This window comes from Salmo salar, chromosome 06, assembly GCF_965601325.2.
Source record: "Salmo salar chromosome 06, fSalSal1, whole genome shotgun sequence".
In the NCBI taxonomy this organism is placed as follows: domain Eukaryota; kingdom Metazoa; phylum Chordata; class Actinopteri; order Salmoniformes; family Salmonidae; genus Salmo; species Salmo salar.
This window is the reverse complement of record NC_138296.1, coordinates 56,145,902-56,173,602: the sequence shown is the minus strand read 5'-3', so window position 1 is coordinate 56,173,602 and position 27,701 is coordinate 56,145,902. Positions and strand designations below refer to the sequence as shown.

The window sequence follows — 27,701 nt, the reverse complement described above, 5'->3', positions numbered from 1 at the left end:
AAATCATTCTCTACTATTATTCTGACATTTCACAGGGACAGGGTATTTTTACTAGGATTAAATGTCAGGAATTGTGAAAATCTGAATTTAAATGTATTTGGCAAAGGTGTATGTAAACTTCTGACTTCAACTGTATATTAATTTGGGGACAGGTCAAAAAGCATTAAATATTTATGGCAATTTAGCTAGCTAGCTTGCAGTTGCTGGCTAATTTGTCCTATTTAGCTAACTAGCTTGCTGTTGCTAGCTAATTTGTCCTGGGATATAAACATTGTGTTGTTATTTTACCTGAAATGCACGAGGTCCTCTAGTCGGACATATACTCCACACATAAAACGGTCAACCGAATCGTTTCTAGTCCTCTCTCAAGGCTTCTTTTTCTTCTTTGGACTTCATATGGCGATTGGCAATAAAGGTGCATTACCACAACCGACCTCAGTTCATCTTTCAATCACCCACGTGGGTATATCTTACTAAAAACCAATGAGAAGATGGCACGTGGGTATATGCTTCTAAAAACCAATGAGGAGATGGGAGAGGCAGGACTTGCAGCGCGTTCTGCGTTACAAATAGAATCAGCTTCTATTTTAGCGCCTGGCAACTCAGATGCTCGTTGGCACGCGCGAGCAGTGTGGGTGCAATGATTGAATAACGTGTGTACATTTATTGTGCAACGCTCACGCACGCGACGTGACTAGTGTGGTCAGCATGTTAGCCTAGTCCCAGATCTGTTTGTCTTGCCAACTCCTATGGCCATTGACGTGGCAGATCTGGAACCGAATTAATTATTGTCTCATTGACATTTCAGCCCATTTGGAACAGAACCTTCTTCCAACCATAAACAGATGTATTTCACAGTTTGAGTGAAACAGAGAACATTGATATTATTCTATAAACCCTGTTGCCTCAGTTCGTAAGTATCTCAACAAAATGTTTTACCCATAGTACAACCACCCACATTGGTAGCCCACTCTTATGACCCCTTGTCTTTGTCTCTCTTCCTCAGTTTTCAGATACCGCTTTGTGCTGACCACTACATGCTAAAGTACCTGGAGTCCATCTCAGACCAGATCCCCTCTCACACCATGACCTCCTTGAGGCAGAGGATCGGCCTATGGATGGCTGACCAGGGAGCGGAGACCCACGCTGACCCTCAGTCAGGTAAGGGCCTACATTTCAACAGCTGTTGCCAGGGTGACACATTATCCTGGAATACTTGATTTGGGATTATTTTATCAGATGTGTGTGTGGGTGCATGCATATAAACCAGACCGCTCCAACAGTACACTCATTCCTCTCCCTTCTTTCTTCAGATGACATCAGAGTGGAACCCTCTTCTTGATGTCATAAAAGATATCACTCCCCTACAGCTTTTCTCCTCTTTACTCCCTAACAGAACATCCTTACTCCCTTCCCTCAGACTATGAACCAAGGTAAGTACACCCTTGTTGCTTTGACAAAGTAATTTCTGAAGATTATATACACTGCTCAAAAAATAAAGGGAACACTAAAATAACACATCCTAGATCTGAATGAATGAAATAATCTTATTAAATACTTTTTTCTTTACATAGTTGAATGTGCTGACAACAAAATCACACAAAAATAATCAATGGAAATCCAATTTATGAACCCATGGAGGTCTGGATTTGGAGTCACACTCAAAATTAAAGTGGAAAACCACACTACAGGCTGATCCAACTTTGATGTAATGTCCTTAAAACAAGTCAAAATGAGGCTCAGTAGTGTGTGTGGCCTCCACGTGCCTGTATGACCTCCCTACAACGCCTCGGCATGCTCCTGATGAGGTGGCGGATGGTCTCCTGAGGGATCTCCTCCCAGACCTGGACTAAAGCATCCGCCAACTCCTGGACAGTCTGTGGTGCAACGTGGCGTTGGTGGATGGAGCGAGACATGATGTCCCAGATGTGCTCAATTGAATTCAGGTCTGGGGAACAGGTGGGCCAGTCCATAGCATCAATGCCTTCCTCTTGCAGGAACTGCTGACACACTCCAGCCACATGAGGTCTAGCATTTTCTTGCATTAGGAGGAACCCAGGGCCAACCGCACCAGCATATGGTCTCACAAGGGGTCTAAGGATCTCATCTCGGTACCTAATGGCAGTCAGGCTACCTCTGGCGAGCACATGGAGGGCTGTGCGGCCCTCCAAAGAAATGCCACCCCACACCATGACTGACCCATCGCCAAACCGGTCATGCTGGAGGATGTTGCAGGCAGTAGAACGTTCTCCACGGCGTCTCCAGACTCTGTCACGTCTGTCACATGTGCTCAGTGTGAACCTGCTTTCATCTGTGAAGAGCACAGGGCGCCAGTGGCGAATTGGCCAATCTTGGTGTTCTCTGGCAAATGCCAAACGTCCTCCACAGTGTTGGGCTGTAAGCACAACCCCCACCTGTGGACGTCGGGCCCTCATACCACCCTCATGGAGTCTGTTTCTGACCGTTTGAGCAGACACATGCACATTTGTGGCCTGCTGGAGTTCATTTTGCAGGGCTTTGGCAGTGCTCCTCCTGCTCCTCCTTGCACAACGGCGGAGGTAGCGGTCCTGCTGCTGGGTTGTTGCCCTCCTACGGCCTCCTCCACGTCTCCTGATGTACTGGCCTGTCTCCTGGTAGCGCCTCCATGCTCTGAACACTACGTTGACAGACACAGCAAACCTTCTTGCCACAGCTCGCATTGATGTGCCATCCTGGATGAGCTGCACTATCTGAGCTACTTGTGTGGGTTGTAGACTCCGTCTCATGCTACCACTAGAGTGAAAGCACCGCCAGCATTCAAAAGTGACCAAAACATCAGCCAGGAAGCATAGGAACTGAGAAGTGGTCTGTGGTCACCACCTGCAGAACCACTCCTTTATTGGGGGTGTCTTGCTAATTGCCTATAATTTCCACCTGTTGTCTATTCCATTTGCACAACAGCATGTGAAATTTATTGTCAATCAGTGTTGCTTCCTAAGTGGACAGTTTGATTTCACGGAAGTGTGATTGACTTGGAGTTACATTGTGTTGTTTAAGTGTTCCCTTTATTTTTGGAGCAGTGTATTTCATGTGGTTAGTGAGTCATTAAGGCAAAAAAATATATTAACTGTCCCTTGCCTGTCCAGCTCCCCCCTCAGTCCTCCTCCAATGAGGTATCAGATACATTGAGGAAGCAAGGAAGGAGGTTGCAAGGATTTAACAGCCATACAAAACAGATTCACATCATGATAATTGCAAATTATCAGTTATTTTTATATTTTAGTGTGTAGTGTACCACACATCAGTTATGGTTGAAAGATTCATCTAAGGTAAAAAATAAGTCCAGACCACCACAATTGAGAAAAATGCATTATTTAATTAAGTAATAACAGATACTTCTTTAACAAAAACAATGGGAATGGCATGCGGTATTATCCAACATACATGGTCATCAGGATGGGCATGGTTTGTGTGAAGTGACCACAGCATGAGCACAACGCGGTCCGAGTAACACCGACCATGACCCAGAAGAAAGTGCCAAGGATTAACCAGAGCCCCATGATTGGTCCAATATCAACCTTGTCCCGCCCATTCTACACACTACCCATCACTGACTGGGTAGCATCAAAGCCAGCACATTTAGATGTCCCTCTAGGGCCACCGTAGTATCAGCAACATCCTTCCTGCACCACATTACGAGGGTCGTATTTATTAGGGCAGGAAACATCAAAACATTTATCAACGGAAACCGAAAATGTGCGTTTCTTATTGGACAAGTCCAAATAGTGCCTCAATGTTTCAATCCATTTGGTGCCTAATGAATACGACCAATGCTAAAAACAAAAAGCGAAGCCAGCTCTTTCAACGGCGACAACAGAGCTCAAAATCAGCTGCGGTGACATTTCGACAAACACTACACCAGTACAGTACTTAACGTATGAGGCATCACATTCAATATGACACATACAGTGTGCCAAACAAACAACATATTCATCGTTCTGTATACAAAGGGAGCTCCAAAAACAGAGTGGCCATAGCAGGCGGTGTGGGTGTATAAAAAAAAAAAATACTGATATTAGAGTAGAGAGAGAGAGAGTAAATGTCTGTTCAGGGCTCAAGGGGGGTTTGGTTTTGGATTTTCATCCAGCATTTTTAAAGCCGTGTTGTGTCCATAGCGACAGACCCAGGCCCCGCGTCACCTCCGGAACACGCAAAACAGGAAGAGGATGAACCGTGTGGGACCAGTTTCCTGTTCCTCTGATTGATAAGCCATATAATCAGGGCCACTGTTAGGGCAGCCATTCCGGGTAGAGACATTAGGGGGCCTTGATCTTCTTGGGCCGAGGAGATGCTCCATTCTCGGCTTTGATCACGCCATTTTCATGCTGGCCAACTGTAAGAGGGAGGGAGGAGAGGAGGGCATACACACATTAACAAATAGTAATCAACATGTTATTGTTAGCTGCAATAGAATGGCTTCAACTCTTACCATTGACTATCTTCTAACTTGATAACTTGTCATAAATCCTCTACTGATCTTGAACAATGGCATAAGAGGTGCTATAAACCCATTCTAAAGTGTGTGTCCACTCACGGGAGTCTCTCTTAAGAGGTCGGGGGGTTTGCTTGGCAGCGACCCTCTTCCTAGAGGCCTGTTCGTGTCTGAACTCTCGCCACCGCCTCAGCTGGAAACGGATAAACTTCCACAGGAGCCAGGACTGGGTCAGACACACCAGCAACAGCACAGTCATCCTATACAGAGGGATGATAGAGAGAGGGTTAGGGAGAGAGTGGTGTGTCTGCGTTTGTGTGAGAGAGGGAGAGACATAGTATTAGTGTGCACACGTGTGTGTGTGTGTGTGTGTGTGGAGCAGTTTGTGTACATTAGACATAGAAGTACGCTGTTCAAGACAGCCATCAAAAATCCCTTACCGTATCAGCACAGTGTTAAAGTTGCCCAAGTCCCAGTCCAGTCCCTGGTTTTCGGCGCGGGCCAATCCAAAGCCCACAGCCAGGAACATAAGGGTAAGGGTCACCATCCGCGTGAACACAAAGCACACCGCCCACACGTCAAACCTGGACACACACCGAACACATCAGTACATGACATAAATGGATTGTGATTATGCTAGGATTGGTTGCATATGGCATGCAGTGCCATTAAAGGTAGAGTCAGCAATAAGATGTCCTTATACACATCAGGGAGATTTACAGCATTTTTAGAAAACAACAAAATTGAGATTTGCCAAGAATGTAGATATTGGGAAGAACCAATAGTGAGAGTCTTGGCAGGTTGTATTTCAGGAAGTCAACACACTGTCTGGTGATGTCACATTGCATAGTTTACCTTTAATGAAGTGCTGTTTATACAGTTGAAGTCGGAAGTTTACATACACTTAGGTTGGAGTCATTAAAACTCGTTTTTCAACCACTCCACAAATGTCTCGTTAACAAACTATAGTTTTGGCAAGTCTGTTAGGACATATACTTTGTGCATGACACAAGTAATCTTTTCAACAATTGTTTACAGAGAGATTATTTCACTTATAATTCACTGTATCACAATTCCAGTGGGTCAGAAGTTTACATACACTAAGTTGACTGTGCCTTTAAACAGCTTGGAAAATTCCAGAAAATTATGTCATGGCTTTAGAAGCTTCTGATAGGCTAATTGACATCATTTGAGTCAATTGGAGGTGTACCTGTGGATGTATTTCAAGGCCTACCTTCAAACTCAGTGCCTCTTTGCTTAACATCATGGGAAAATCAAGAGAAATCAGCCAAGACCACAGAAAAAAAATTCTAGCCCTCCACAAGTCTGGTTCATCCTTTGGAGCAATTTCCAAACGCCTGAAGGTACCACGTTCATCTGTACAAACAATAGTATGCAAGTTTAAACACCATGGGACAACGCAGCCGTCATACCACTCAGGAAGGAGACGCGTTCAGTCTCCTAGAGATGAACGTACTCTGGTGCGAAGTGCAAATCAATCCCAGAACAACAGCAAAGGACCTTGTGAAGATGCTGGAGGAAACAGGTACAAAAGTATCAATAGCCAAAGTAAAACGAGTCCTATATCGACTTAACCTGAAAGGCCGCTCAGCAAGGAAGGAGCCACTGCTCCAAAACCGCCATAAAAAAGCCAGACTACAGTTTGCAACTGCACATGGGGACAACCGTGAAGCACGGGGGTGGCAGCATCATGCTGTGGGGGGTGCTTTGCTGCAGGAGGAACTGGTGCACTTCACAAAATAGATTGCATCACGAGGAAGGAGAATGTGGATATATTGAAGCAACATCTCAAGACATCAGTCAGGAAGTTAAAGCTTGGTCACAAATGGGTCTTCCAAATGGACAATGACCCGAAGCATACTTCCAAAGTTGTGGCAAAATGGCTTAAGGACAACAAAATCAAGGTATTGGAGTTGCCATCACAAAGCCCTGACCTCAATCCTATAGAAAATGTGTGGGCAGAACTGAAAAACTGTGAGGGCAAGGAGGCCTACAAACCTGACTCAGTTACACCAGCTCTTTCAGGAGGAATGGGCCAAAATTCACCCAACTTATTATGGAAAGCTTGTGGAAGGCTACCGGAAACATTTGACCCAAGTCAAACAATTTAAGGGCAATGCTACCAAATACTAATTGAGTGAATGTAAACTTCTGACCCACTGGGAATGTGATGAACAAAATAAAAGCTGAAATAAATCATTCTCTCTACTATTATTCTGACATTTCACATTCTTCAAATAAGAAAGTGGTGATCCTAACTGACCTAAGACAGGGAATTTTTACTAAGATTAAATGTCAGGAATTGTGAAAAACGGAGTTTAAATGTATTTGGCCAAGGTGTATGTAAACTTCCGACTTCAACTGTATATCACATTAAAATATGAATAGCACTTCATTAAAAAGGTAGACCCCGCAACATATGTTGTTTTGCAGTTGGAAGTATTAGTAAGTAGCCATAGGTTCCTGCACTATCTCCTGATTCTGCAACGTGAAGCAGCATGATGTACAAGTACACCCTGGACAGGTCGATAGTCAATCACAGGCCATTAGCCCAAATCCATCTGAGTGCCAAGTAGAGAGGCATCGGGCACCATTTTTAGAGTCTTTGGTATGACTCAACCAGGGATCAAACCCCCCCAACCTTACAATCTCAGGACGGACACTAAGCACAAGGACACGGTGTTGGAAGTATGAACTCACATCTTTTGGTGGCTCTCATCAGTGAAGTAGAACATTCTTGCGATGTGGAAGCCCATCTCAGACAGGTACTGGAGGCAGAGGAGCACCAGGCCCACACGACTCAAACTGAGGGAGGGGAGGAGAGGAGGGGGCGGTGAGGGAGAAGGACATGGTCAGGCATGGGTTACGAAGTCCTTATGCAAGTACAAATTTTGAGTAAATATGAATATGGCAACTCTCAGGTGCTCTTAACTTCTTTGGGATAGGTGGCAGTATTTTCACGGCCGGATAAAAAAAAAACGTACCCGATTTTATCTGGTTACTACTCCTGCCCAGAAACTAGAATATGCATATAATTAGTAGATTTGGATAGAAAACACTCTAAAGTTTCTAAAACTGTTTGAATATATCTGTGAGTAATAACAGAACTCATATGGCAGGCCAAAACCTGAGACGATTCCATACAGGAAGTGCCCTGTCTGACAATTTGTTGTCCTTCTGTTGCATCTGTATCGAAATTACAGCATCTTGCTGTAACATGACATTTCTAAGGCTTCCATTGGCTCTCTAAAGCCGCCAGAAAGTGGAATGGGGTGTCTGCTGTCTCTGGGCGAAGAACAGCAGGAGAATTTGTAAGTGGTCAGCGACACTGGAGAAGCGCGGTCACGAGACTATTCAATTTTTTTCTTTCAGCCTTTGAATGAATACAACGTTGCCCGGTTGGAATATTATCGCTATTATATGAGAAAATAGCATAAAAATTGATTTTAAACAGCGTTTGACATGCTTCTAAGTACGGTAATGGAATATTTAGATTTTTTTTGTCACGAAATGCGCTCGCGCGTCACCCTTCGGATAGTGACCTGAACGCACGAACAAAACGGAGCGATTTGAATATAACTATGGATTATTTGGAACCAAAACAACAGTTGTTGTTGAAGTAGAAGTCCTGGGAGTGCATTCTGACGAAGAACAGCAAAGGTAATCCAATTTTTCTAATAGTAATTCTGAGTTTAGGTTGTCCCAAACTTGGTGGGTGTCAAAATAGCTAGCCGTGAGGGCCGAGCTATGTACTCAGAATATTGCAAAATGTGCTTTCGCGAAAAGCTATTTTAAAATCTGACACCGCGATTGCATAAAGGAGTTCTGTATCTATAATTCTTAAAATAATTGTTATGTATTTTGTGAACGTTTATCATGAGTAATTTAGTAAATTCACTGGAAGTTTTCGGTGGGTATGCTAGTTCTGAACATCACATGCTAATGTAAAAAGCTGTTTTTTGATATAAATATGAACTTGATTGAACAAAACATGCATGTATTGTATAACATAATGTCCTAGGAGTGTCATCTGATGAAGATCAAAGGTTAGTGCTGCATTTAGCTGTGGTTTGGGTTTATGTGACATATATGCTTGCTTGGAAAATGGCTGTGTGATTATTTGTGTCCATGTACTCTCCTAACATAATCTAATGTTTTGCTTTCGCTGTAAAGCCTTTTTGAAATCGGACAATGTGGTTAGATTAACGAGAGTCTTATCTTTAAAATGGTGTAAAATAGTTGATTGTTTGAGAAATTGAATTGTGGTATTTTAGTTGGTTTAGTATTTCGCACCTTGCGATGCCATTGGCTGTTGGCTAGGGGTTCCGCAGGCGGAACGGGGTTCTGCTAGCGGAACGTCTGTCCTCAACAGGTTAAGGTATAGGTGCTTATATATGCTAATGTAAAGTGCCGTCAGAAAGTTCTCATACCCCTTGACTTACTCCACATTTTGTTGCGTTACTGCCTGAATTCAAAATGGATTAAATATTTTTTTTTCTTCACCTGTTGACACACAATACCTCATAATGACAAAGTGAGAACATGTTTTGGAGACAATTTTGCAAATGTATTGAAAATGAAATACAAAAAAACAATTCACACTCCTGAGTCAATACAGTATTCACACTCCTGAGTCCAATACATGTTAGAATCACCTTTGGCATCAATTATAGCTGTGACACTTTCTGGGTAAGTCTCCAAGTGTTTTGCACACCTGGATTGTACCATATTTGCACATTATTCTTAAAAAATATATATTTAAGCTGTCAAGTTGGTTGTTGATCATTTCTAGACAGCCATTTAAGTCTTGACAAAGATTTTCAAGCTGACTTAAGGCAAAACTAACTAGGCCACTCAGGGACATACAATGTCATCTTGGTAAGCAAGTCCATGTACACGTTATGCATGTGTTATGAAGTCCTTAAGCAAGTACAACTCCATTGTTAGTATTGTGGAGTAACTACAATGTTGTTGAGCCATCCTCAGTTTTCTCCTATCACAGCCATTAAACTTTGTAACTGTTTAAAGTCACCATCGGCCTCATGGTGAAATCCCCGTATCTTTGTAGTGACTGGGTATATTGATACCCCATCCAAAGTGTAATTAATAACTTCACCATGCTCAAAAGGGATTGCCCAAAAGGATATTACAAAGTCTGTTTTTTTTGTTGACCCATCTACCAATAGGTGCCCTTCTTTGCAAGGCATTGAAAACCTCACTGGTCTTTGTGGTTGAAATTCACTGCTCGACTGAGGGAACTTACAGATAATTGTATGTGTGGGGTACAGAGATGAGGTAGTCATTCAAAATGAATGTAAAACACATATTGCACACAGAGTCCATGCAACTTGTGACTTGTTAAGCACATTTTTACTCATTAACTTATTTAGGCTTGCCATAACAAAGGGGTTGAATACTTATTGACTCAAGACACTTCAGCTTTTCATTTTTAATGAATTTGTAGAAATTGTGAAAAACATAATTCCACTTTGACATTATGGGGTATTGTATGTATGCCAGTGACAAAACCTCAATGTAATCCACTTTAAATTCAGGCTCTAACAACAAAATGTGAAAAGAATGAAGGGGTGTGAATACATTCTGAAGGCACTGTATGTGCTTATCTATGCTTCTATGTTTTGGGTGCTCATGTGATTAAATATGCTTTATATGCATTTGTGCTAATATTAGGCACTTATTTACACGTGCTTCTATTAAGGATGTCACGTTTAAATGAAATTGTTAACGTTTTAAAAGAAACGCTAACTGAAAAACATTAAAATAATTAAAATCACAGGGCAGTTACCAAAAAACGAACAGGTCCCGATCATCATCAAGGGAAAAAGAAACATTCGACAAATGCCTAACAACAATGCTGTAACGTTAGGAGATATTCATCTTTCAAATGATTTGCTCAGCAAGTCATCCTCGTTAACAATTGAAAAATTGCAGCGTGAGACAGGGAAGTGACAGCAGCGAAGACCTGTATGGCAATGCTTTGAGAAGTTAAATAAGAAGGTTGTGAAATGCAAACTTTGTGGGGTAGAATTGAGCTACAGTGGCAGTACAGGTGCAATGCTGAAAGGGAGGCACCGTGAGACCCACCTGTTGCTGGCAGCAGTGCGATAAGGGATGGAATGAGAAATTTCACAGCACTGATTACATAAATGATTGCGGTTGATATGCAGCCATTGTCAATGGCATGTCTAGAGCCAGACTACAAGATGCCATGTAGAAACTATTTTATTTTTTATTTTTTTTAAATGGCAGTTTAAACGAACATTTGTCACATCCCAACTGTAGCTTCTACATGTGCTTACTTGAGCAGGTATGCTGCAGAGATGTGCAGTAGGTAGAGACAGATGTACTGCAGCTGGCGAGGGACCTCTTCCTGAGGACAACAACACAGAGCAGTCACATCAGGAGTGGGTTCCCAACCTTTTTTGAACCATGGCACAACTTGATGGTTTTTAAAATTCTGTATTTAGTGGTAATGGCCAGGGTTTGGAACCGGTTCAGGGAACAGAACACTGGAAAATAACAAAAATGTCATGAAACAGATTCAGAACCATGAATGAAAGTGATCTATACAGTTCCAGAACAGAACCGTTACTTTAAAAACAGGGGAATCAGTTAATAACGTTATTTTACGTTCCGGATATTTTTTTTCCAGTCCCACCAAAAAACGCAACAGAGTGTCTATGATCTGAAAAGTCAGTCAATCGATCAATAAAATAATAATACTTTTAGCAAAAATATTTTCCATTTACATTCTGTAGAAACAATGACAATGGAAAGGTTCAGAGCTTTTGTGAAACATCACATCACAGTTGAAAAATATATGGCAAATAGAAATCCAATAAGGATGGTGTTAAGAGATAGATGGGAAGGGGTTGAATGGAGCTGAAGGTTGGGACTAATAACAATAAGATAACTAATGTAAAACATACCATGCCCATAAAACTATGAATAGAGTAGGATTACAGTTTGAAAGATATGGAAAATAGAAATCAAACTGGATGGGCATCATAAATATATGGGAGAGGTTGAGGAAGGACAAGAGTTAAAAACAAACAAAATAAAACTAATGTAAAATAGACTGTCCATAAAATGTATATAGTATGTATAAGCTGGAAATACAGGCCTAAGTGTTGTTGTTCACTAGTTTGCTCCAATATGGGAAGGGGTGGTAGGGTAATAAGGGAAATATATAAACTCAGCAAAAAAGAAACGTCCTCTCACTGTCAACTGCGTTTATTTTCAGCAAACTTAACATGTGTAAATATTTGTATGAACATAAGATTCAACAACTGAGACAAACTGAACAAGTTCCACAGACATGTGACTAACAGAAATTGAATAATGTGTCCCTGAACAGGGGGGGAATCAAAAGTAACAGTCAGTATCTGGTGTGGCCACCAGCTGCATTAAGTACTGCAGTGCATCTCCTCCTCATGGACTGCACCAGATTTGACAGTTCTTGCTGTAAGATGTTACCCCACTCTTCCACCAAGGCACCTGCAAGTTGGGGGAGGGAACAAGGCACCTGCAAGTCTGGGGGAGGGAACACCCTCCGATCCAATCCTCACCCTCCGATCCAACAGGTCCCAGACATGCTCAATGGGATTGAGATCCGGGCTCTTCGCTGACCATGGCAGAACACTGACATTCCTGTCTTGCAGGAAATCACACACAGAACGAGCAGTATGGCTGGTGGCATTGTCATGCTGGAGGGTCTAGTCAGGATGAGCCTGCAAGAAGGGTACCACATGAGAGAGGATGCCTTCCCTGTAACGCACAGCGTTGAGATTGCCTGCAATGACAAGCTCAGTCCAATGATGCTGTGACACACCACCCCAGACCATGACGTACCCTCCACCTCCAAATCAATCCCGCTCCAGAGTACAGGCCTTGGTGGAACGCTCATTTCTTTGACGATAAACGCAAACCCGACAGTCACCCCTGGTGAGACAAAACCGCGACTCGTCAGTGAAGACCACTTTTTGCCAGTCCCGTCTGGTCCAGCGACGGTGGGTTTGTGCCCATAGGCGACGTTGTTGTCTGGTGAGGACCTGCATTAGAACAGGCCTACAAGCCCTCAGTCCAGCCTCGCTCAACCTATTGCGAACAGTCTGAGCACTGATGGAGGGATTGTGCATTCCTGATGTAACTCGGGCAGTTGTTGTTGCCATCCTGTACCTGTCCTGCAGGTGTGATGTTCGGATGTACCCATCCTGTGCAGGTGTTGTTACACATGGTCTACCACTGCGAGGACAATCAGCTGTTTGTCCTGTCTCCCTGTAGCGCTGTCTTAGGCGTCTCACAGTATGGACATTGCAATTTATTGCCCTGGCCACATCTGCAGTCCTCATGCCACCTTGCAGCATGCCTAAGGCACGTTCACACAGATGAGCAGTGAACCTGGGCATGCTTCTTTTGGTGTTTTTCCAGAGTCAGTCGAAAGGCCTCTTTAGTGTCCTAAGTTTTCATAACTGTGACCTTAATTGCCTACCGTCTGTAAGCTGTTAGTGTCTTAACGACCATTCCACAGGTGCATGTTCATTAACTGTTTATGGTTCATTGAACAAGCATGGGAAACAGTGTTTAAACGTTTTACAATAAAGATTTGTGAAGTTATTTGGATTTTTACGAATTATCTTTGAAAGACAGGGTCCTGAAAAAGTGAATCTTTTTTTTGCTGAGTTTATATATGTAAAAGAAATGTGCCTATGCAACGCCCTCACTCAGAAATGAATTCGAGTGTCTGCCTGCCAGCTGAAATATTTTGCCAGTGTGTGTGTAGGCCTTTCCCCCTCCAAAGCATAGTCTAGGAGCCTACTGACGTTAAAAGCTTGATTCAGAAGTGTTATATTAAAGAATGGATAAACCTTTTCTATACTAGTTAAGGGTGCTATAGGTATCATGTTTAACATTGGATTTATTAACTACATATTTTTATTTAAATTGTGGTGCCGCTCTGCACAAGCTTGTTAACTAGTTAGCTAGCTGTTCCAACGTTAAGCCAACTTTCTGAAGTTGACAATGTCAAAGACATTGAGATAATCCATGTCATAACAAGATGCCCAGTGCTCGCTCGCCTGCATTCTGTCAACCAGCTTCACCTGGAATGCTTTTCCAACAGTTTTGAAGGAGTTCCTACATATGCTGAGCACTTGTTGGCTGTTTTTCCTTCATTCTGTGGTCCAACTCATCCCAAACCATCTCAATTTGGTTGATGTCTGGGGATTGTGGAGGCCAGGTCATCTGATGCAGCACTCCATCACTCTCCTTCTTGGTCAAATAGGCCTTACACAGTCTGGAGATGTGTTGGGTCATTGCCCTGTTGTTAAAACACATGATAGTCACACTAAGCCCAAACCAGATGGGATGGCATATCGCTGCAGAATGCTGTGTTAGCCATGCTGGTTAAGTGTGCCTTAAATCAGACAGTATCACCAGCAAAGCACAGCAACACCATCACACCTCCTCCTCCACGGTGGGAACTACACATGCGGAGATCATCCGTTCACCTACTCTGCATTTCACAAAGACACAGCGCTTGGAACCAAAAGTCTCAAATTTGGACTCATCAGACCAAAAGGACAGATTTCCACCTGCCTAATGTCCATTGCTTGTGTTTCTTGGCCCAAGCAAGTCTCTTCTTTTAGTAGTGGTTTCTTTGCAGCAATTCGACCATGAAGGCCTGATTCATGCAGTCTCCTCTGAACAGTTGATGTTGAGATGTGTGTCACTTGAACTCTGTGAAGCATTTATTTGGGCTGCAATTTCTGAGGCTGATAACTCTGGGTCTCCCTTCCCTGAGGCAGTCCTTACGAGAGCCAGTTTCATCATAGCGTTTGATGGTTTTTGCGACTGTTCTTGTCATAATATGGACTCATAAAGCTGGTTGAGAGAATGCCAAGAGTGTGCAAAGCTGTCATCAAGGAAAAGGGTGGCTACTTTTTATATTTGAGATTCTTCAATATTTAGATTTATTTAACACTTTTTTGGTTACTACATGATTCCATATGTGTTATTTCATAGTTTTGATGTCTTCACTATTATTCTACAATGTAGAAAATAGTAAAATAAAGAAAAACCCTTGAATGAGTAGGTGTGTCCAAACTTTTGACTAGTACTATATATAGGGGATACAACCAACCCAGCTCTGCAGAAATTGAGAGACAGAATCATTAGATAATTTGTTTTGTTAGGAATGGTTGAAGAATTGCAACATTTACCTGGAGTTAACTCTGCAAATAGCACTGCTGGGTGATTTGAAAATTCATAAAATCTAAATCAATCAATAATATTATAATACTCTTGACAAAAATGTTTGTCTTTCATTTACAATCTTTAGAAACTATGAGAATAGAAAGGTTCGGAAATTATTCAGACCTCTTCCCTTTTTCCACATTTTGTTACGTTATGGACTAAATAAAAAAAATGTCTTCAATCTACACACAATAACCCATAAATGATGACGCGAACAGGTTTTTATTTATCAAATTTATTACAAATAAAAAACAGAAATAAGTATTCAGACCTTTTGCTATGAGACTCGAAATTGAGCTCAGATGCATCCTGTTTCCATTGATCATCCTTGAGATGTTTCTACAACTTGATTGGAGTCCACTTGTGGTAAATTCAATTGATTGGACATGATTTGGAAAGGCACACACACACACACACACACACACACGGTCCCGCAGTTTACAGTGCATGTCAGAGCAAAAACCAAGCCATGAGGTCGAAGGACTTGTCCATAGAGCTCCAAGACAAGATTGTGTCGAGGCACAGATCTGGGGAAGGGTACCAAAAAGAGATTATGCAGCATTGACGGTCCCCAAGAACACAGTGGCCTCCATCATTCTTAAATGGAAGAAGTTTGGAACCACCTAGAGCTGGCCTCCCGGCCAAACTAAGCAATCGGGGGAAGAAGGGCCTTGGTCAGGGAGGTGACCAAGCACCTGATGGTCAGTGAATAGAGCTCCAGAGATCTTCTGTGGAGATGGGAAAACCTTCCAGAAGGACAACCATCTCTGCAACACTCCACCAATCAGGCCTTTTTGGTAGAGTGACCAGACTGAAGCCACTCCTCAATTAAAAGGCACATGACAGCCCGCTTGGAGTTTGCCAAATGCCACCTAAAGGACTCTCACACTATGAGAAACAAGATTCTGTGGTCTGATGAAACCAAGACTGAACTCTTTGGCCTGAATGCCAAGCGTCACATCTGGAAGAAAGCTGGCACCATCCCTACAGTGAAGCATGGTGGTGGCAGCATCATGCTGTGGGGATGCTTTCCAGCAGCAAGGACTGGGAGACTAGTCAGGATCGAGGGAAAGATGAACGTAGCAAAGTACAGAGATCCTTGATGAAAACCTGCTCCAGAGCGCTCAAGACCTCAGGCTGGGGCAAAGGTTCACCTTCCAACAGGACAACAACCCTAACCACACAGCCAAGACAACGCATGAGAGCCTTCGGGACAAGTCTCTGAATGTCCTTGAGTGGCCCAGCCATAGCCTGGACTTGAACCCGATCAAACATCTCTGGAGAGACCTGAAAATAGCTGTGCAGCGACACTCCCCATCCAACCTGACAAAGCTTGAGAGGATCTGCAGAGAAGAATGGATGAAACTCCCCAAATACAGCTGTGCCAAGCTTGTAGCATCATACCCAAAAAGACTCAAGGCTGTAATCACTGCCAAAGGTGCTTCAACAAAATACTGAGTAAAGGGTCTGAATACTTGTCATAGGTTTTTTGTTTGTTGCTAAAATGTCTAGAAACCTGTTTTTGCTTTATCATTATGGGGTATTGTGTAGATTCATGAGGGAAATAAACAATCCATTTTTAAATAAGGCTGTAACGTAACAAAATGTGGAAAAACTAAAAGGGGTCTGATTACTTTCGGAATGCACTGTAGATGGGAGGGGTTGAGCGGAGCTGAAGGATGGGACTAAAAATAAACAAAATGGAACTATTGTGTGGATGGATGTATAAACTGGAAGTAGACGCATAAGTGTTGTTGTCCATTAGTTTACTCAAATTACAGGAGAGATGGTAGGGTAAGGGGAAAATATATTTTTTAAATACACATATTTAGGTCTCCCGAGTGGCGTAGCGGCTGAGGCACATACAACTCAGTTACATCATCCTACTCTCTATTCATAAAGAGTGTCTGCATCTGGTTCTTTGTCAACGGGAATGTTAATGCTCAGAATGAGGTTATGTGGGTGCAAACTAATGTTGTATTAAAAAGATAGTTCACTCAAATGACACATTCACATATTTGTTGCCTTACCTTGAAAGCAAAGCAGTCTATGGACAAGGAGATGAATTGCAACTTTCAAGGTGAGGAAGTAATATGTGATTTCGGTGAAAAAGCATTTGAGAGAAAAGAAGAAACCTGCACACTGCTCTTGATAGTGTCACTGCTCTTTAATAAGCCTTGCGTATCGGCGTCACGGCCGTCGTCAGAGCTTTTGTGATTTATTATTTTTTTTGCACCCTTATGTAGACCTAGTCCCACCCACATCCGTTCCACGCATCGAATGGGGTTGGAGTTGAGGGAAAGCAAATACGTGTTACCAAATATAACAATGTGCATTTCATAAATATTCAAATAAAGTGTGTACATAAATCGTATTAAACACATCTGTAAAACCACAATGAGGACATCGACCTACCAAGCAAATTTTCATAAATCATTGGGTACAGCGCAAGAAAAACGTCGAAGTAATCTGAAATGGGGCATAATTCATGTTCACATTTACAACATAACATACATAGGCATTTCATTATTAAGACATCTAGGAAATAATGGCTGGAGTGTGAAAATCCCCAAACATTATATTTTAGTCAGAGTATTATATATCTTAACTTTTTCTATGCCACAAAATCTAGGCATTTTATGTTTTAGGTCATTTAAATATACTGTGACTGGATAATGCCTCTCATTTCTCCTGATTTAACATGTAGGGTCACAAATTCTCTGTTTGAGAGAACGAGAGGTTTTACCTACATAACACAGCCCACATGGACATTTAATTATGTAGATAACATGGGTGGTGGAGCACATAATAATGTCATTTATTTGGAACCGTTTTCCTGTATGTGGGTGGCAGAAATATTCACACATCATATCATTACACTGTGCGCAACCTCTGCATCTATAAGAGGGCGTTCAGAAGAGGGCATAAAAGAGCCTGGCTGATTTTCTTTTGTTGCTGGCAGTTAGCATGGACCAATTATCAAGTAAATTGCAACCTCTCCTATAAACAATAAGTGGTGGATTCTTAAATTCAGCTGGCAAAGCTGGGTCCGCAAAAAAGATAGCTCAGATGTGCGAGTGCCTTTTGAATGGTGAAAAAGCCTTTGACATTTGGGTGGAAAATGATTTTTATGAGGAATATGATGTGACAGAATTCCTCATTCAGACGAAAGGAAGATTTAATGAATTAATTTTCACACCAATATCACTCCTCCGTTTCTCACAGCCTCAGCACTGACCTTGCGTACTTTCTGGAAGTAGAGCTCAGGAAGGGCGTGAAGCCAGTAGGCCAGCTGAGTGAGGTAGAAGAACTTCACCTGAAACCTGCAGCACACACACACACACACACACACAGACAGACACAGACAGAGAGTTTGTTTAAGGATATGGTACAGAGCAGGGTTCTCCTGCCAACTCTGGTCCTGGAGAGCTATTGGGTGTGCAGGCTTTTGTTCCAGCCCTGCAGTAACATACCCGGTTCAGCGTAGAGAAGGGTTGTTTAAGCCATCATGAGAGTCCTACTAATAGTTACACCTGAGAAGAATACAATCTTACATTTTTACTGGACAAGAAGATAAACTATAAGTTACATTGCCATTGAGCTAATGATTATGGTTATCACAAGATATCTTGTTCTGTGTCTGCGCCCTAAAGATCCTGATCAAGAGTAGTGCACTACACAAGGAATAAGGTGCCATTTGAGACGCAGACAGGAACAAGATAGCCCTGTAATAGTGCTGAGTCATCATACCTGAGATGGACATGTGGGTAGTTCTCCCAAAGGCTGCTAGGGTGAAACAGGTATCCTTCCTGAAAAGGGAAAAGGGAGACTTTAGTGGAAATCTTCATGATGATTTGACTTTACACCACACATTGGTGTGTGTGTGTGTGTGTGTGTCTTACTGTTATGAGTATGTAGAGACTCCACACGCTAGACACCAGGTGAAACACACACAGCTGGCCTGACTCATTAAACTTGGTGTTCTTGCTTTTCGAGAGATGGAGACGCCTATTCACTTTCTAAAAACAGAACAACAAAAAAAGCATGTGATTAAAAATAGGCTCCAGATATCATGGGAGACAGGTTGTGTCAAAATGGGTTTCATTTCCTGGTTCCATAGAAACATTGTCATTATTATACACAAGCAAGTGTACAGAAACAAAAAACCTATGACAACAAAAGATGCTAAGTGCCATCTTTAACCACTCTGACGCACTTTGAGCAGAGATGTACCGTACAAGTGTTACCCCAGGGGTGTCAGGGGGACACAGTCGGTCTTCAACGAGCTCCGGAGGGCCCCATTGAAAATGTGTTATATTTCGTCACTGTCAAAGTTTGCAAAAAAACATCTTCTATCCATATTTTGGGAATTTCTTTATGCTCCCTGATTGTCTTACTTTCATTTGGGTGATTATTAGCGAGCTGAACTGTCAAGAAACTGTATGAATGTATGTCCATTATTTCAACAGAGTTTCGATTTGGATTTATTCATTTTTAAAGTATTTTGAGTTTGTTTCCCCCACCCCAAAATAAAGAAATGTCTTAAACCACAGGTTTGACACCCGTGTTAACCCATTGTAAAACCCAGTTGATGATAGAGCTAGAGTGTGAAATAATATTACAATCCTTTTCCTGTTAGCCAGGGTCCCAGATCTCTTTGTACAGTCTTGCCAACTCTTATGGTCACTGTAATGCTAAACATAGGATTTGGCAAGACAGCACAAACAGATCTAGCACCAGAGCCCCTATCCACAAAGTGTGTCAGAGTGCCGATCTAGCATAGATCATATTGAATAATATTGTATGGACAGATCCTCAATCAGCACTCCTACTCTGAAACGCTTTGTGAATATGGCCCCAGGCTACATCCCTGTATTCTGGAGGTTTTGTATAGGAGAGGAGACATAAAGACAACCCCATTTGACCTTGTGACCTCATAATGAGTCTGTGTGCAGTAGGCCCAACAACCTTGATCTAAGGTCAGTTTTGCATTTCCAATTTAAATGGTTCATGCTACATTTGGCTGATCCTAGCTCTGTGCATACAAGGGCAACTTCTACTCAGACCAGTCAGTCTCCATTGTTCCAGAGTTTAATCTCCATTTTACCCATCAGTGTTCCCCCATCTACCATTGTATCGAGAAGGCGAGCCACCCCACCTAGCCCCATTGCCTCCAGTCTACAAGATTTTGGCATCTATTGGTTTTAATTGACAGAGAGTTAAGATGCCAGAGTTTCTGGATGTTGCTTTGAAAACACAAATACCCACAATGCAGTGAGGCTTGGTATTACTCACATCCAGGACGTACTCCTGCACCACAGCGTGGAGGATGATGGTGATGAAGAAATAGAAGAGGATGGTGGCCCAGTCCCGCCAGCCGTACTGGTACAACGTCACCTCTCCCTCTGGACAGACAGACAGTGGAGGGCAGGTAGGCATAATTAGTGACAAAGGACAAACTCAAAGTACACACAAAGTAGGCTACAGGGAGGAATGCGCCAATGACAACAGGTTTGACAGAAATGGCAGATAAGCCTGATAAACAGACTATGGATGTATCCAAATGGCAACCTATTCCCTACATAGTGCACTATTGTTGTACTATATAGGGTATATACTCATAGCTGATGTGGTAGTGTTGAGTGGGGGTTGTGGCACAAACCTGGTGACTGGGTGCTGATGTTGTACTGGGGTTGAATAAACAGTATTGCAGTTTTTGCTGTTGCCTAGAAAAGAGAAGCATAACCACATTTAGGTTAGATATATGCTTAGATTAGATATCTAACGTTTTATGAAACTGCCAAGTGGCTTGCCTATGAATGACTTTCTTGTTTGTGAAAGCAAGTAGACGGACAAATATGGAGTGGAAAAAGTTCTGGTAATAGACATTTGTGTGCGTATGTCTGTCTTCTTACAGAATGTTTCCGTATAGCGTCATGTAGTGACGATTGACATGCTGACTGCAGGAATGTCCACCAGAGCTGTTGCATGAAAATGTTGTTAATTTCTCTACCATAAGCCACATCCAACGTTGTTTTAGAGAATTTGGCAGTATGTCCCACCGGCCTCACAAGTGCAGATCACGTGTAACCACGTGTAACCACGCAAGCCCAGGACCTCCACATCTGGCTTCTTCACCTGCATGATAATCTGAGACCAGCCACCCGGACAGCTGAAGAAACTGAGGAGTATTTTTGTCTGTAAGAAAGCAACTTTGAGGGGGAAAACTAATTCTGATTGGCTGGGCCTAACTCCCAAGTGGGTGGGCCTATGCCCTCCCCCGCCCACCCATGGCGGTGCCCCTGCCCAGTCATGTGAAATCCATAGATTAGGGCCTAATTAATTCATTTCAATTGAAGGATTTCCTTACATGAACTGTAAAACCGTTGAAATGGTTGTATGTTGCCTTTATATTTTTGTTCAGTATAGTTAGCTTGTACTAGCTACCTAGCATATACTAGCTGGCTAGCGTGTAGTGACGCAATGCTAGTGGGAAAGGCATGTAGAGATCTAATGCTAATGGGCGTGGTACTGTTACAATAACCCTCAATGGCAGAGGGCGCGGCGAGTAGTTACTGCAGTCCACAGATAGATATTATTGAAAAGGAAAACTTCCTCAAACACCTCACACTTTTTTTTTTGGGGGGGGGGGGGGGGGGGGGTAATTTGACGATGTTCTTCTAAAGTGAATTCCGAGGGGGGACGGTGCTGTATATATATATATATATTTTTTTTAAACGAGTCGTCTCGCGATGACGAAGGGATATGACGCTTATTTTACGGTAAACTCGAGCGCACTAACAAGTTGCCAACATTCCACGCGCGCCAGGGCCACCTGGTGCCTTGTCAAAACCAAACCCCGCCGAGTTCTAGTTTGCATGGGTCTATTCAGAGTGAACTGTTACCACAGTGACTTTCCGAGACGTGAAACCTCAAGGAAACCCCCTCCATAGCCTATATGTAGCCTACACATGAAGGCCAATAGCTCGCGAAGGGACTGAGAATACCGGATCGATACCTAAAACAGTCACAGCAATGTAAATGACTTCGCCAAACGAACCGTAGACTAGGTTTTTTTGTTGTTGACAGATTAGGCTACAGCAAGTGTTTCCCTACGTGTGAATTCATCAGCCGGCCTATGACGACCATTTTTTTTTGTCGAAGCATTCAATTATCTAACCAAGTCGAAGGGGTATAACGCTAATCTAACGTTTGTAATTTCATTAAAACGACAGCTCGGGCGCAAATAGAACATGGAACACAATTCGTGTCACGGTCAGTGCACAGAAAAACAAACACGTATACTCTTTCATTGCAACATAACCCGCTGCAGCAGCGCTCAAAGGTTGAGACGTGGCAGTTAACTCGATCATTTTGGAGCAACGGGCTTCCTTCGTCGAAAAGCTTTGTCAACGGGAACCAAGGGCCACTGCAAATGTAACGTTATTCGTTTATGGTAATTAGTTGTGCCTTAAATGAGCTTTTCCTTGATGTCAAACACACCGAACTAGTTAAAGTTTAACGTCAATGAAAAAGTGCCATACTCTTAAGATTTCCATTCTTACCAAACACACACTTTAAATTGGTTAATCGTAGGCTATGCAAAAACTTCTACATTTAAGACTGAACGAGTCCCGTTATAGCTGACAAAATTAGCTACTTTAGATGAACTACTGTAGCCTAGAAACAGACCGATGTCGAGATGAAGGAAATTATAGGAAGTTATGCTGTACAAATGTCCAGTCTTTCACTTCCACTTCATCGCTGTCAACTTGCACATAAACCGTGATCAAACGACAGCTAATTGTTACTTTGTAACCCTAGGTAGCCAACGCTATTGCGTTGTAACAAAAACTACAACATTGTATCGTATCTACCAACCACCGCCATATCTGCATAACATATTAAAATGATTAACAATGTAGCCAACAGCGGTAGTAAAAGTTAGTTGCAACTGCTTTCATATGAAACAGATGAAAGATATTACATGACGTTCAACTACATGTCATTGGAATATCTCATGGTTAAATCTGTAGCGGACCTGCCAACAAAAAAACAGCTGAGGTAGACGAGGGAAAATTGGAATCAGAATTCATCTCACCTCAAACATCAATCCAATCAGAATGAAAATGACCAAACTAAAGACGATATCGGCATGATTCTGTATTAAGAATTCCTGGCTGAAGAAGGGATAACTCTTGTTTCTCCTCCGGAATGCCATTTCAGCAGAATGACTTTTTCCCGACTTTTTACTTTATCCAACCAAAAAAAACTGACTGCGAAGTTCAGGAGTTAACTTTCTCCTTGCTCTGCGCATGTGCCTACTCTAAAAGGGGACGTTTTGAAAATTCCTCATTAAAGGTAAGGCTAAGTGAAATTCCTTCCTTTCTAGCAACTTCAGAATTACAGAATGCTGCAGAACATTCAAAGCATTTTCTTATTTACAACAAAAACAAAATGTTTGAAGTGATTTGAATGTAAAAATAGTTCGATGATCGAGCTTGTTTAAGTCATCCGTCTCTTTTCATAGGACAAATATGGACACAAAAGTTACCCCATATTACCTATGCATTTCTATGTAATGCTTACAAGCATACCATAACTAATTTGCTCTTACTGTAGATACAAAATTATAATATAATTCCTACATTCATTTGTGTACATAGAATTAAATGAAAGTTGAAATAATTACAACACATTTTTGCATCAAGTCCACCCAATATAACCTTTATTGCTTGTTCGTTATTACATCAACTGTGGCCTTGACCTATGTAACAAAATGTTGAATAGGCAAGCACCTGAGAGGGGGAAAAGTATGAAAACCAGCATAATTTCAGTGTTCTGTACATGTTGCCTATGTACAGTGCCTTCCGAAAGTATTCACACCCCTTGACTTCATCCACATTGTCTTACAAAGTGGGATTAAAATGGATGTAATTGACATTTTTTGTCAACAATCTACACAACACACTCTGTAATGTGAAAGTGGAAGAAAAATGTTAACGTGTAAAAACTTTATGAAAAATAAAAACACTAATATATCTTGATAAGTATTCAACCCCCTGAGTCAATACTGTACATGTTGGAATCACCTTTGGCAGCGATAACAGCGGTGAGTCTTTCTGGGTAAGTCTCTTCACAGTTTTCCACTCCTGGATTGTGCAACATTTGCCCATTATTCTTTTCAAATTCTGTCGAATTGGTTGTTGATCATTGCTCGACAATCATTTTTAGGTCTTGCCATAAGTTTGCAAGCAGATTTAAATCAAAACTGTAACTCGGCCACTCAGGGATATTCACTGTCTTCTTGGTAAGCAACTCCAGTGTATATTTGGCCTTGTGTTTTAGGTTATTGTCTTGCTGAAAGGTAAATACATCTCCTAGTGTCTGGTGAAAAGCAGACTGAACCAGGTTTTCCTCTAGGAATTTTCCTGTTCTTAGCTCCATTCCGTTTCTTTCTTACCTTGAAAAACTCCCCAGTCCTTAACGATTACAAGCATACCCATAACATGATGCAGCCACCACTATGCTTGAAAATGTGGCGAGTGGTACTCAATTATGTGTTGTATTGGACTTGCCCCAAACATAGTTCAGTTGCTTTGCCACATTTTGTGCAGTATTACTTTTATGCCTTGTTGCAAACATGATGCATGTTTTGGAATATTTTTAATTCACTCTGTCAATTAGGTTATTATTGTGGAGTAACTGCAATGTTGTTGATCCAGGCTTAGTTTTGTCCTATCACAGCCATTAAACTCTAACTGTTTTAAAGTCACCACTGGCCTCATGGTGAAATCCCTGAGCGGTTTTCTTCCTCTCCGGCAACTGAGTTAGGAAGGGCGCCTGTATCTTTGTACTGATTGGGTGTATTGATACACCATCCAAAGTGTAATTAATAACTTCACTATGCTGAAAGAGATATTCAATGTCTGCTTTAAAAAAAAAAAGATCTACCAATCGGTGCCCTTTGCAAGTCATTGGAAAACCTCCCTCGTCTTTGTGGTTGAATCTGTTTCAAATACACTGCTCGACTGAGGGACCTTACAGATAATTATATGTGTGGGGTACAGAGATGAGGTAGTCATAAAAAAATCCTGTTAAACACACATTTTGCCCACAGAGTGAGTCCATGATTGTTAGGCAATTTCTTTACTCCTGAACTTATTTAAGCTTGCCATAACGAGCAGCGCAGCAGTCTAAGGCACTGCAACGCAGTGCTAGAGGCGTCACTACAGACCCTCGTTTGATCCCGGCTGTATCACAACCAGGCCGTGATCGGGAGTCCCATAGGGCAGTGCACAATTAGCCGAGCGTCATCCGGGTTAGGGGAGGGTTTGGCCGGGGTAGGCAGTCATTGTAAATAAGAATGTGTTCTCAACTGACTTGCCTAGTTAAATAAAGGTTAAATAAAAAAATTAAAAAACAAAGGGGTTGAATACTTATTGACTCAAGACATTTCTGCTTTTCATTTTTAAATAATTTGTAAACATTTTAAAAACATAATTCCACGTTTGACATTATGTGGTACTGTGAGTAGACCAGTGACCCAAAAAATCTCAATGTAATCAATATTAAATTCAGGCTGTAACAACAATGTGGAAAAAGTCAAGGAGTGTGTATACTTTCTGAAGACACTGTATCTTACCCTGGGTCCTTTTATAGAGCATTTAATCAACAACACAATGATCTCTTATAAGAGAGATGAAAAAATGATCACAGCAAAACATTGTCACAAAATATGTCTTGGATATCCCTTATTCTTCCATTTACCTTCACATTTGAGGTGTGAAAACTGTTTAAAACACAACCACGCGCCTGAGACAGTACAATACAACATATTTTAGAGTTTCTCAATTGGAAAAACTTAACATGTTCAACATGTCTTTAAGACAAAGAATAAAAAATGTTTTATATCTTTGCAACAATGTACCTTAAAAATATTCATCAATTAGCTCAATAAATACGTTTGTTAATATGAACAACTTCGCAAAAGGCAAAATGGGTCATATAAATGTGAGACAACTGTCTGATTTCACCATCAAACAGTTTTGTCGAGTTGACTACGAAGCCCTGTCTGTCCTAAGCAATGTCAGCAAATGAGTGTATAAGTTCACCTGGGGTGTAGTCATTAGTGCACAGCACACCGTAGCTAAACATTTTGCAACGGACAAGTTCAGTTTAGTCCTTCCCCGTTTCGGTCGTTTGCTTACAATTGGTTCCCAGTGAACCCTTGTCCTGTTCATTATGTTAATTTTGGGGGTATGGGGAGTGAGTATCTTTTCAAAGGAATAACAAAAACACAACAGGAAATTAGAGGTGCACTGATACTATCGATGATGGTACTCAGTATCTGGCCGATACAGTATCTGTAAATGCCAGCCAAAACAAAGTTCAGATACTAAGCTGACATATTGCAGCGGGTATCTTCACTTTAGCCGAGATCATGTCACCATTTCTAGTATTATTTTTAGAAGCATTTAAATAGGTTTTTATGTGGTATTATTTGTTTATTGTATTATATTTGGTTGATTAGGAGGTAGCGGTGATTGAACTGGGTTAAAGTTATTGTTATAAAAAGTAAGTACCGGTACTCGGCGGAATAGGAAATCCTCAATAGAAATTACTTGGTACTCGGAACAATCAGCAAGAAATGGTAACGGACAGCTTTATAGGAAATGTATATTACTTAAGATACTTGTGCTTCTAAATTAGCTAGCTTTGAGCTGGGCTTGTGTTTGATTATGCTTCCTCTCCATTGACTTTTCAATCTCTTTCCACCATCTCTTTTTATCTCCTCCCTCTCTTTTGCCCTCCCTTGTTCTTAAAATCCATCGTTCTCGTCTCGGCGTGACAGTATCAGCTGCCTCCTGGGACCACTCAGATGAGGGATGCTGGGCGGTGCGTCCCCCTGCACCCCAGAGTCCAGTTTGGGTGTGGAGGTGTAGCGAGGCCCCATCTGCAGTCCCCTGACGTCCCTGTGCAGGGCGGGGTCGCTGGGGATGGAGCTGAGGCCTGCCATGCCCATGGGGGGGCTGGCCCGGTCCAGGCGTGGGTTGCTGGTTCTGCTGGGGGACTGGGGGTCGGCACTGAAGTACAGTGTGGAGCTGGACAGGGTGGTGCTGGGGCAGCAGTAGGGCTCGGGGCTGTCCCCGAACACCGATTTGCCCTCGGGCGAGCTGCGCTTTAAGGAGTCAGACACCGGCGACTCCAGTGGGCTCTGCATGTCCGCCAGGCTGTCCTCGCTCTCCTCCTCGCCAGGCGTCTCGGCGGATGTGGGCTCATCGCTGGCGCTCTGGAACTCCTCCTTGCAGTCCGAGAGGGGTGCTAGGCCCCGCTTCGTCCCCTGCGATTCGGACACCGAGACCCCGTCGTAGTTGCCCCCACACGCCGTGGTAGTCCTGCCGCCACCTGTACCCGTGGCCTCCGAGTTACAACAGTAATCGTCCTCGTCCAAGTTGGCCACCACACCGCCGGCACCATAGGCCCGGTTGATCTTTCCTAAGTCACTCGTTTTTAGTGCCAAGCGAATCAGGAGCCAGTGGTGGTGGCGGCAGAGGCACGAGTTACCCAGCCTGGGACCGCAACTCCCAGGATGCTCCAGGAGGGAGCCGGCCACGCCAGAGAGGGAGAAGCTGCCGTGATTGTGCAGGGAGGAGGGTGCGGCCTGGGGGAGGCTCTTGTCACCTCCCCCACCCCCCAGGGAGTAGGAAGAGTCGCCCTGCTCTAGGCCCTCCAGGCAGGTGGAGCCCATGTGGTGGTTGCGGTGGCCGAGGCCATGGCCTGTGGCGATCTCGGTGGACTTGGGGTGGAGGAAGCGGTAGTACAGGACTAGAGAGGTGGCACCTGGTGTAGAGAGAGATAAGAGAGGGGGAGACTTAGAAACACGCTCTGTGTGATGCAGAGTGTTTGAATGGACAGTGATGTACAATACTGA

General features: G+C 42.6%; 2 protein-coding genes and 1 long non-coding RNA gene across 3 annotated transcripts in view; 1 reads left to right on the top strand and 2 right to left on the bottom strand.

Moving 5' to 3' along the window:
• Positions 1-3,335: 3,335 nt before the first annotated feature.
• On the bottom strand, positions 3,336-23,076 carry LOC106607554 (translocating chain-associated membrane protein 2). Its single transcript, XM_014204593.2, has 11 exons — positions 22,869-23,076; positions 20,430-20,493; positions 20,063-20,172; positions 18,670-18,786; positions 18,518-18,576; positions 18,006-18,090; positions 10,813-10,883; positions 7,193-7,297; positions 4,912-5,055; positions 4,574-4,731; positions 3,336-4,372 (listed from the first exon to the last, which is right to left on the bottom strand). The coding sequence occupies exons 1-11, from the start codon at positions 22,986-22,988 to the stop codon at positions 4,296-4,298; spliced, it is 1,110 nt and encodes a 369-aa protein (XP_014060068.1). The 5' UTR covers positions 22,989-23,076; the 3' UTR covers positions 3,336-4,295.
• LOC145879872 (uncharacterized) overlaps positions 22,999-27,701 on the top strand; it is a 14,603-nt gene continuing 9,900 nt past the window's right edge. Inside the window, exon 1 of the long non-coding RNA XR_014392695.1 lies at positions 22,999-23,128. This is a non-coding gene — a long non-coding RNA (uncharacterized LOC145879872). The remainder of the gene's footprint in view (positions 23,129-27,701) is intronic.
• Positions 23,466-27,701, bottom strand: part of LOC106607553 (XK-related protein 5) — a 16,259-nt gene continuing 12,023 nt past the window's right edge. The window contains exon 7 of the mRNA XM_014204591.3: positions 23,466-27,610. Within this exon, the coding sequence (XP_014060066.1) occupies positions 26,589-27,610 (1,022 nt within the window). The 3' untranslated portion in view covers positions 23,466-26,588. The remainder of the gene's footprint in view (positions 27,611-27,701) is intronic.

Excerpts from the sequence above, each read along its gene's own strand:
- LOC106607554 (XM_014204593.2), bottom strand. The coding sequence starts at position 22,988 with ATGGCATTCCGGAGGAGAAACAAGAGTTATCCCTTCTTCAGCCAGGAA. Across the intron at positions 18,091-18,517 it reads TACCCACATGTCCATCTCAG|GTTTCAGGTGAAGTTCTTCT; the intron begins GTATGATGACTC and ends TGTGTGCTGCAG. Across the intron at positions 5,056-7,192 it reads GATGAGAGCCACCAAAAGAT|GTTTGACGTGTGGGCGGTGT; the intron begins GTGAGTTCATAC and ends GTGTGTGTCCAG.